Source organism: Leopardus geoffroyi, chromosome C1 (genome assembly GCF_018350155.1).
Source record: "Leopardus geoffroyi isolate Oge1 chromosome C1, O.geoffroyi_Oge1_pat1.0, whole genome shotgun sequence".
In the NCBI taxonomy this organism is placed as follows: Eukaryota; Metazoa; Chordata; class Mammalia; order Carnivora; family Felidae; genus Leopardus; species Leopardus geoffroyi.
This window is the reverse complement of record NC_059328.1, coordinates 14,301,297-14,312,738: the sequence shown is the minus strand read 5'-3', so window position 1 is coordinate 14,312,738 and position 11,442 is coordinate 14,301,297. Positions and strand designations below refer to the sequence as shown.

General features: G+C 45.7%; 1 protein-coding gene across 1 annotated transcript in view; it reads right to left on the bottom strand.

Moving 5' to 3' along the window:
- Positions 1 to 250: 250 nt before the first annotated feature.
- The window catches only part of MICOS10 (mitochondrial contact site and cristae organizing system subunit 10), a 35,071-nt gene continuing 23,879 nt past the window's right edge, over positions 251 to 11,442 (bottom strand). The window contains exons 2-4 of the mRNA XM_045475883.1: positions 4,199 to 4,246; positions 3,025 to 3,134; positions 251 to 499 (exon numbers count right to left, since the gene is read on the bottom strand). Of these exons, the coding sequence (XP_045331839.1) occupies positions 485 to 499; positions 3,025 to 3,134; positions 4,199 to 4,246 (173 nt within the window). The 3' untranslated portion in view covers positions 251 to 484. The remainder of the gene's footprint in view (positions 500 to 3,024; positions 3,135 to 4,198; positions 4,247 to 11,442) is intronic.

The window sequence follows — 11,442 nt, the reverse complement described above, 5'->3', positions numbered from 1 at the left end:
CAAGGCAAGGCTCCTCCAGACGTCTGTCATCGTCAGCAGACAACCCAGCAGCAACCTCCGCGCACCCATTACACGAGGTAGAAGTGGTTCCGAAAACTACGCATGGTGGGGCGGGGGAACGACGGGCTGCAGGGTGGCTGTGGCTTCAGCAAGGCTGGGAGGTTGGGACCCAAGGCGACAGCTGCTGGCAGTCCAAATACAGTCCTCCTCCTGCTCAAAGACCAGAGGCAAAGAAACGCAGGCAATGCGCTGGGCTGCCTATTTTTAATTTATTTCTTTTAAGACCACCTCCTCGCAATTTCCAGAGAGAAAATACAAAACAAGAAACAGACTTGGTTTCAAATACATAAACAGTGCTGGAGTTGAAAGCATTACTGATAACCTTGCTACAGAAGAATGTCAGCTGACTCCAGGGCACTTCAGTATTCCTGAGGCGTAGACAGGATTTCTCTTTTCCTCCCACTGGGATGTTCTCAGGTGGAAGTCACTGCTCCTGCTCCTGCAGAGGAGGGACGCTCTGATTAGAAGTGCGCACACAGCATTTTGACAGCCATCTCTAACCCAAGGGACCAACGGGCCCAAACCTCAACACCCAGCTTGCTTTAAAACAGTCTCACGAGGGGGCGCTTGGGTGACTCAGCGGGTGAAGTGTCCGACTCCGGCTCAGGTCACGATCTCACGGTTCGGGGGTTCGAGCCCCGCGTCGGGCTCTGTGCTGACGGCTCAGAGCCTGGAGCCTGCCTTGGAATCTGTGGCTCCCTCTCTCTCTGCCCCTCCCCTGCTCGTGCTCTCTCTCTCTCAAAAATAAACAAACATTAAAAAAAAAAAACTAAAACAGTCTCACGAGAGGACCATAAACACCCCTCCCAGGCTCTTGAGAGCAGCTCCCTAATCTTCGAGGGAGGAGTGAGGGAAAGAACAGGTCTGCCTAGTCGCTACCTGGACAACCGTTCCTACAACTCCTCGAAGGGTGCGCCACAGGTGAGCGGACAGAGCGTGGCTCTGGAATCAAGCAGCCCTACTAATGAGGGGGCCTCTGGCCAGCTTCTCAACCCCAGTAAGTTCTGTGTTTTCTCACCTGCTCAGCGAGGGGCAGTAAAACCTCTCCCACTAGCCTCTTGGGAGGGCGGGCTAGAGAAAGCACAGAAAGCGGGGGCACCGAGGAGGGCCCACAAGGCAGCGCAGGCACCCGACAGGCAACCACCATAGAGCGACTGCCCTGCAACAGCCCCGCGCCGCGCTCCTCTCTTGAGAGAGGAGGATGACAGCACAGAGAGGCACAGACTCAAGTTCAGATAAAGTTACAAGGCCGTGCTGGAGCAATCCACACGAGGCTGTAAAATCGGAACAATATTTTCCACAGTAATTCCCCACCATTAAATGTATAATATGCATATAGTCACGCCTGAGCCATTACCCATGACAACTCAGTTCGGAACAAAGAGAGTCTTTTAAACAATTAAAAGCCCTGAAGCTCCTCTCCTGTTCCTTTCCGTTCTCTTCTCCCAAATCCGGCCCGAGTGCCAAGAAAGCGAAGGGTCAGGGAGCAGTGGAAACTGCCCGTCGTCAGCCTCGGTGCCACGCAGCTGTGCCTCTCCTTGCGCTGTCCCTCTGATTACCTCACCCTGGCTTTGCGGAGATGGCTCACTAACATGGAGGGAGGCGACAGGGCAGCCAGGCTCCCCGGCTCCCGACTCTCGGTGAGCATGCGCACACGGGTCGCTCGGGCAGGCAGCTGACAGTCTGGGCAGGTTCTGAGAGAGAGGCTAGCGAGCTGTGGCGGGTACGGTCATCTGGGATTCGGTGACCCTTGCGGCTACAGCTTTTGACCAGAACTGGGACACTCCACTGCACCACGTTTTCTGCTCTACTTGTTATCAGGGTGGAACAACGGCTAAGCCAACCAATCACCCTTCCTCGCTCGGCCTCAACTATTCCCACCAACGTGCCTCCTTCTACAGCACCTCACGGCTTACAAACATGTTCACGCTGAATTCTAACAGCAACCCTCTGGGTAGAAATTACCACCCTGTTGTTATGGACGGAAGACAGAATCTCAGAGGCAAAAACTCAAGATCACACAGGAAGCAAGCGGGTGGTGGCCCAGGACCCACGCCTGGGTGTCCCGGCTTCCCCCGCCTCCTCCCCCCAAGGCTGCCCAGATCAACGGACTCTAGCTCACGGTGACCCAGGAAGGAGACGATCCTACACATCCAGGCAACGGGACACTCTTCACTGCAGCTGGTGCTGCTGCAAAAACTCTGCCTTAGGAAGCCTGGGGCCACGAACACGTCTAATGGGTTATACAGTGTATGTCACTCCTTCACTCCTTCGTTTCACTTTTGTCTGAGCGTCTACTTCGTTCTGGGCCATGGGGATACATAACTAGATACACCCGCATCCCTGAGCACCCGGCCTCCCGAGATCCTTTCCCCTAAACCCCTCGGTAAGCACGGTAAGGCGACGGGAAGGCTGCGACACACGAGACCCTTAGGAAATGTGCTACTTTCTTCCCTCTCAAGGCACGTTACAGTTTTTCATCGTGTCCGCATTAGTAAAAACGTCTGTAGACAAGGGTGTTGGCAGAATCACTGGGACTTATTACAATCGAGAACCTCCCCTCCTCAATAAAAAGCAGAGTCGTGGCTGAGTCCCAGCTGCTGGGTTTCGCCCGAGCGTGTGTGAGACGTGGACGGGGCACTCCACGATGTCGCACGTGAGCGCCACTGGCAGGCAGTGAAGACAAATCCACTTTACCGTGACGATACATTTCCAGGCAGGTTCTTCAGCTGCACTCGCTAGCAAGGGAGTCTATGTGTGAACGTACAAGTGCGTCTCGAGGGACAGGGGAAGGAGAGACTTTAGGCACCCAGGCGGGGTCAACACCACGAGACGCCAAAGAGCAACCAGGAGCTCGGTGACACGCACAGTCTATTAAGTATATGTGCTCCAAAGAATTCTTCAGAGACTCAGGAGAAACGCTTTGTCTTTTAAAAGAAAGAGAAATATCAATTCTGTACGTACTTTGACGTATTTTCCATGTAGAAGGTATGGAGTCTGGAAATCATGCTGACAGTTGGAGTAGGCCATTCCCAATCCCATGCCAGAACCAAAGGCTAAGGGCCACATTCTTCCTAGTGAGCAGAAAAAAGGAAAATCCAAATAGAGAACGATTAAGAGAAGATAAAGTTTTTTGTCTGGCTTAAATACATTGCTTAGGGTTCCATAAATATTCAGCATGCCTCCTACTGATACCTACAACATGCCATTCATTTCTATCGATGTTTAATCAATGGCCAAAAACCAGGAAAGGGAGTCCTTTAGTGAACCTATTAATTTAGCAAATAATTACCTGGTACCTATGCTGCTAGGTTTGAGGTCTTCATGAGTGGTACAGCACGGAAAACAGTAGACACGGTCGAAATCTTAACTTTTCTATACCAGTTCTTTTTTTTCCCCCCAAACTTTTATTTAAATTCCAGTTAGTTAACAAACATCAGTTCTAATCATTTGCTCATTTTAACTCATTTCTTAACCTTATCAGAAATAATACCACCCTCCGGTAAGGTGCTTGAATTTTAAACTGAACCAACTGAATTTTGATGACAGGAAGTTGTGAGGCTTACTTAAGCCAAGACTGTAAATGATTCTTTTATATCAGCACCAGGTATTAATTGTGATTCTCTAGTAATGTATCCCCCCGCTCAAGTTTTTCATGGAAAAGGGGTCAAAGTGACCCCTCTGGCTTCTGTTCAATATCCCAACGTCAGAAGTTCTTACACAGAACGAAAGCGTTTCTGGTTAAAAGGCATGTGTTTTTCTGGCCCACTTGTTTTTCTTACCAGTTGGACTCTCATTTTCAACCTCCTTGAGAAAAAAAGTATAATTAATTTGAAATATTTGAGCGTGCAGATTTGGCCAAATGACTCACTGGCAGAAAATACAGACTTTTCAAATGATATCATATTTAAGATATCAGGCACCCTGACTCAATGCCCAGGGGAAAGTCTAGAGATGCCCAGCCCATTCTGACCTCTTTTGAGTCCACATTCTTTGTCTAGCATATTTGACAGAGGCCTCCCTAAACCCGTAAGTGTATGCTTGGCAACCATGTGGATGTGCCCTCCAGAAGCGTCCCTGCTATGTGTATGCACACACTAGGACATTATGTTGGAAAGGCAATAAAAGTCACACTTACTTTTAAAGAAGGTAAGTGAGAAAACCAGTCCTAATCCAAAACCAGTACCTACAAAGAGGGAGGAAAAACATGTTCAGTCTCATAATAGTAACGTGACAAAAATAAAATGAACCTTTCATAAATGTGAACATCTATAAAACATAGTACAAAAAAAAAAAAAAACTTGGTACAGAGCTGATCTTCTCATTTTAACTTTTTTAAAATTTTTAAAAATGTTTTTATTTATTTTTGAGACAGAGAGAGACAGAGCACGAGCAAAGGAGGGGCAGACAGAGAGGGAGACACAGAATCTGAAGCAGGCTCCAGGCTCCGAGCTGTCAGCACAGAGCCCGATGTGGGGCTCGAACTCACAAACCGCGAGATCATGACCTGAGCCGAAGTCAGACACTCAACTGACTGACCCACCCAGGGGCCCCAATCGTTTTCTTTACAAAAAAAAAAAAAAAGATAAGAAAATCAGTGCACAATTTAATTAAGTAAATATGGCCTGAACTTCAATAATAAATAATAACATTGGTATAATCATAGCTGTGAGTGCTAGCTATATTGTTTTCGTAAGATATGTTAAAATGAATGTAGAACCTTTAAAGGAAATGTTTTACCTAAAATGTGGTACATTTTTAGGGGCAAAAAATCACCTCCTGTACTGCAATGATACACATCCCAGACTTTGAGGTAAACTCATTTTGCCATTATCAGAAAAGTTACACACACCAAGGAAGAGAACCAAACTCTGATTTTGAATTTTTTCAGACTTGCCAATTGTTTTCAGACCTTTCAAAAGTATTCTGATGCTCTTGACGGAGTGTCTACTCCAGGGTCCAAGTGCGCCCCCAACCAACCTCTTTACAGTTAAGCACCACAAAAAAGCCCCCCGTTCCTCACTTTGCCTTCACAGTTTTCCAGTTTGTGCTGTTGGAACTCCAAGAGCTTCTTCTCTAATCATGACTTCAGGCTACTGCAGTGGAAACACTCAGAGTACTCCTCGGTCGACCAGCCTGACCTCTCTGCTCCAAACCCAGAACTTCAGCACAAGCAACCTCCTTCACATAATTTTTCATCCACCCAAGCAGCCACCCGGCTGATAGTGGCCTGAAGAAACTGCTTTTGCTACTTACTCGGAGTGATTTCTGATAATTCTCCCCTGCCACATATACGTGGCCACGGTGGCGCTTTCTTTCTCATGACTAAATCCTACACGGATAGGAATTTTAATTAAAAATCATTACTTTGCCCTGTCCAACAGACCCTGCGTTAGGTTCGGTGCTCAACTCTAAAAAGCAGTATCTTGGGGCACCTGAGTGGCTCAGCCGGTCGAGTGTCTGACTCTTGGTTTCAGCTCAGGTCATGATCTCGTGGTTCATGAGATAGAGCCCCACATCTGGCTCTGTGCTGACAGCGCGGAGCCTGCTTGGGATTCTCTCTCTCCCTCTCTCTGCCACTACCCTGCTCGTGCTCTCTCTCACAAATATAAATAAACATTAAAAAATAAATAAAAATACAGGGGTGCCTGGGTGGCTCAGGTCATGATCTCATGGGTTGTGGGTTTGAGCCCCGTGTTGGGCTCTGTGCTCACAGCTCGGAGCCTGGAGCCTGCTTTGGATTCTGTGTCTCCCCCTCTCTCTACTCCTCTCCCACTCGTGCTCTGTCTTTATCAAAAATAAACATTAAAAAAAATTTTTTTAATAAAATAAATAAAAATACTAACAATTTTAAAAGATAAATTAGAAGCAGTATCTACAGGGTGCCTGGGTGGCCAGTTGGTTGAACATCCAACTCTTGGATTTCAGGTCATGATCCCAGGGTTGTGGGACTGAGCCCTGTGTAGGGCTCTGCACTGAGAGTGGAGCCTGCTTAGGATTCATTCTCTCTCTCTCTCTCTCTCTCTCTCTCTCTCTCTCTCTCCCTCCCTCCCTCCCTCCCTCCCCCCCTCTGCTCTCTTCCCCTTCCCTCTCCCTCCCCCCTCTGCCCTACTTGCACTCTCTCTCCCTCTCTAAATTAAAAATAAAATGCAGTATCTGAAAATCACTCATGTCACCCCAATTTCCATATAATTTAATAAAATGGTGGAAAATTAGTGAGCTTACAGACCACAATAGTTAACCTGTTCAAAGTTGACATCATTTGAGGAAAAGGAACTAACATTTTAGTATTGCCCACACGTACCCAACATTCTCTCGCCACTGCCCCTAAATTCTCTTTTAAACCAAACATCAACTTGATATGGTATTAGGCCCCATTTTTCAGATGCGGGAAATAACTTGCTCAAGGATACTGGTTAGCGGCAGAGTAATGAACTGGGCCCAAGTCTGCCCGACTCCAAAGCCACCGTACCGTACCCACTGTGCCTTGACACTGGAGTCCCCTACGGTTTAAACCCCTAAACAATCACTCCCTCCCAAGGGAAAACTGGGAGTGTCGAGATGTCTACAGCCAGTCAAGTGAGATACAGCCAAAAAGCAAATTGTGCTTCCCACACAACAGCCCAGAACGCTAGGCAACCAGGGTACTAACAAGTCTACACAAGGCCACAAGGGCTTGTTCAGATTCATTCCCGGACTAATCCTGTCACACATGTCACAGACACAAGTCTACCTGGTAGATGAGCTTCACGAGCTTCAGGGAACGGGAGCGATCGCGATTGGTACTCCTTGGCAAGAAAATGCTGTTGCCTGGTTTATAAAATGGCACAGGGTTCAATTTCAAAGCAACTTGCCTCACCCCCTTGCAGCTGGAAGATGAGTAAGACAGTAAATTGGTACTAGAAAATGAGGTAAAGGATTTGGACTGGCTTACAGATTTCAAACCGGGCAATGGGATGGGGAGGTAGGCCAGTAAAAACATAATGGCTTACAATCAGAGCTTTCGGTCTTCTCCATCTGGAAGGCAACGTTTTGGCAAACAAATCAAAAGCCCAAAAGGAAAATATTCCAGCATTTTTCTTGTCCCTCTGACTCCATGCCTGTCTCTCCTATTTTTCCCCAAGGAAAGAAAGCTCTCTGATGCTCCACTTTTCCAAGTAGTAGACCAAGAATGATGGTAACACACTGCTACCAGCATCGCTCATCAGAGATGGGAAATGTTTCAACATCCACCCATACAGAACAGGAAATCTTTACACGTTTAAGTGCAGGTATATGTCCAGTCACCCAGTTCTGCTCCCAGCAAAGGCATCCACCTGCAAGTAGGAGATCAAAATCACAGTTCAGACTGACCAAAAGACGGAGGGTGCTCTATGGCCTGACACTGGGCTGCTACACCTCCAATTCTTAAGAGTGGTTTTTTTCCTCCGTTTCTATATTTTTAAGACACAAAATAATAAGACTGTTCTCTCCAGAAAAAAAAAAAGTAACACAGAAACTGATTTTTCAATGCCAGTGTTTTACTTAAACTTAGCTATCTCGGTTATTTGAGAGATTAGCAACGGTGCAGCCGCTGATGAGTTTCACAGGCTCAAGTTCTCACATGCTGGATTTCTTTTAAAAGCAACATGTTGCTTCAAAGAAAGTCCCACCTGATCCGGGGACACCAACTCTGCAGCTGTTTCCACTAAAGATCGGCACCTCGAGGCCACGTTAAAGTTCGTAACAATAAAACATGAAAGGTTGGTCTTACAATAAAAACAAACCAACATAGAAAAGAGAAGAGTTTTCTCCGCCTTTGGCCACTTTTTTGTGTTGTTGCACGACAAGCTCTCTTAGAGGAAAAAAGCCAAAGGAAAAAGTACAAAGCATTTTTCACCTTCCCTGGAAGCAAATATTTAACTATGAATAAGGTTTATATAACTGCCTTCCCCCCACTCAAGCCTGTTCGTTTGGTCAATGCTGTCTGGAATGACAAATAAACCTAAAGAAATGCCTGATTATAGGTACACATCTTCCTCATGGCAAAGTCCAGTTAAGAGGGGAAGGAGGGGGGGCAAGGAAACACACACACACACACACACACACACACACACACACACACACACACGAGAAGCCTCATGGAATTGACATTAGGCAAGGAGCCCGTGCTCCGAAACCATTTCTTTTGGAGAGGAAAAAGAATTGGCACAAATTCTTTCAAAAAGAAATTACTCCAAATCAATCTAACCCTGCACTTCAATGCATGCTCAGTGCCCAAAAGGACATCATAAAACCGGCTAGTAGATAAACCCAAATTTTTAGGAAGGAGCAATCCCTGAATAGTTCATCTGATACTATCTTAATAACAAAACAAGGAACTCGCTCCCACTAATGACATATAAAATACTGCCCTATCTTATGCCCAAGCAGATTTGGTAACAAATTTAAAAGAACAACAACCAATCGCAGTGCACCTGCGTATGCCTTAAGCCACATTTTGTGTCAAAAAGGGGAGAAAATCAATATATGTTGATGGCCATTACTGTGACATACAGACAATTTCTGGTTTCAACTTTATTTAGAAAAATCTTTGCTCTCACCATGCCACGTATCATGAAGCTTTACTTCACTGCCAATAATTAAGAAGCAAACACAATCAGCAAGAATTAACAAGCAGGCTACATAATCTCACTGCAGTCTGGGGATAGAAATGTACTCTGGATGTTAGCCCCTAAACAGAACAAACTGGGGCAATGCCTGCTCCTGCGGAATCAACCCAGTAAAAGTTGCAATTGCCAACGGACTTTGCAGTTAAGGAGGAATAGCTCGTTGTCTGGAGTCACACAAAAACAAATTCTCACAAATTCACTTACGAAGCATTTCTATGAAAGATCACAGGGGGGCAAAAAAGACCAGGGACCCATTTTATTTATCAATAACTTAACATATGATAACTAAGATCTCACTCTGGCTTACATTTAACATTTTTATTTATTCTTCTGACTTTTTTTCACTTTTGTAAGTTTTTAATTTTAATTCCAGTATAGCTAACATATACATATACAGTGTAATATATACATATACAGTGTTATAGAAGTTTCGGGTGTACGATACAGTGATTCAACAATTCTATACATTACTCAGTGCTCATCAGGATAAGTGGACTTACATTTAACACTTTACTTTTTTTTTTTAATGTTTATTTTAAAAAAATTTTTTTTTCAACGTTTATTTTTATTTTTGGGACAGAGAGAGACAGAGCATGAACGGGGGAGGGGCAGAGAGAGAGGGAGACACAGAATCGGAAACAGGCTCCAGGCTCTGAGCCATCAACCCAGAGCCCGACGCGGGGCTCGAACTCACAGACCGCGAGATCGTGACCTGGCTGAAGTCGGACGCTTAACCGACTGCGCCACCCAGGCGCCCCTTTTTAATGTTTATTTATTTTTGAGAGAGAGAGAGAGAAACAGAGAGTGAGCGGGGGATGGGGGGGAGAGAGAGAGAGAGAGAGAGAATCAATGAATCTGAAGCAGGCTCCAGGCTCTGAGCTGTCAGCACAGAGCCTCACGCAGAACTCGAACCCACAAACGCTGAGATTGTGACCTGAGCCAAGGTCGGACACTTCATGGACTGAGCCACCCAGGCGCCTCACATTTAAAACTTTTTAATTTTTTAACATTTATTCATTTATGAGAGACAGAGAGAGACACAGCATGAGCAGGGAAGGGGCAGAGAGAGGGAGACACAGAATCCGAAGCAGGCTCCAGGCTCTGAGCTGTCAGCACAGAGCCTCACGCAGAACTCGAACCCACAAACGCTGAGATTGTGACCTGAGCCAAGGTCGGACACTTCATGGACTGAGCCACCCAGGCGCCTCACATTTAAAACTTTTTAATTTTTTAACATTTATTCATTTATGAGAGACAGAGAGAGACACAGCATGAGCAGGGAAGGGGCAGAGAGAGGGAGACACAGAATCCGAAGCAGGCTCCAGGCTCTGAGCTGTCAGCACAGAGCCCGACGCGGGACTCGAACTCACAAACTGCGAGATCCTGACCTGAGCTGAAGTCGGACGCTCAACCGACTGAGTCAACCAGGCGCCTGACATTTAACACTTTGAATGAAGCTCCTAAATTCATCAGCTTAATGTATGGTTATCAATACTAACATATGACCTGTACCTAAAAATTAAGCGAAACTGCAAAGCAACTCCATTTTAATTTCTATAACTTCTATCAAAATGTATGAGCAAAAACTTCAGAACCATTGCAACTGGCAGTCTGTGAATATGAGAAGCTTCAGGAATTCCACACGAGTTTTTAAGATCCCTAGAAGCCATGTGCCAAGCAAATCTGTTCTTAAATGTCTGAAAGAAAAGATAAAGGCTCTAGAACAAGGAGGGCTTTCGTCTCCCGCTAAGTGGCGTGGCAAGAGGACCAGTGCCATCACGAGGCGGGCCTGAGTCAACCACTGCTCCACAGCTAGCTCTCTGACGTCAGCTCAATTATCTAACGTCGCCTGGCCTCGCCCCACTCGGCTATCGAGAAAAAACAACCTCACTGAGTTGCGGTATCAGGAAAATACAAGGTATCTGGCAGTGTCTGGGACCGAATTCGAATTCAGTAAGTGGTAGTAAGTTCTGTTACTTGTCTAATGGAACTCAAAACAGGTCAAAAGTGTCACATAATAGTTCATCCTCTATTAAAATACAGTCCACTGGCTTGACTACAGACCACACTGTGGGTGAGTCACAGCTGAAAGTCACAACCTTTCTCCCAACTCTGAGTGGGAGTTGCAAAATTGCATCAGCAATTTTGTATAGGAACATATCAGGTCGTGACATACATTTTCTAAAAATAGGGGATTCTGGGGCGCCTGGGTGGCTCAGCTGGTTGAGCATCCAACATCGGCTCAGGTCACGATCTTGCAGTTCGTGGGTTCAAGCCCCGTGTCGGGCTCTGTGCTGACAGCTTGGAGCCTGGAGCCTGCTTCAGATTCTGTGTCTCCCTCTCTCTCTGGCCCTTCCCCTCTCGAGCTCTGTCTCTCTCTCTCTCTCAAAAATAAATAAACATTATAAATAACAAATACATACATACATAAATAAATAAATAAATGGGATTCCTTCAGACTCATTGTTAACTAGAACATTTTGCTTCAAATATAATAAAGATTTTCCTAGAGCTATCTTGTGTTTCATAAAGCTGTATTTATGCTTTGAACCTGGATTAATATCAAACTGATCTGTTTATAATGGACATGCTTTCCTGTTCAATCATGTTTCTATCAATGCTATTACAATCATCAATGCATTTGTTATGACAGAACAAACAAGAATGTGCTTTTATAGAGAAGCACCCTTGGGACTGAGTTTAGTGAGAATTACATTCCCAAGAAACATTC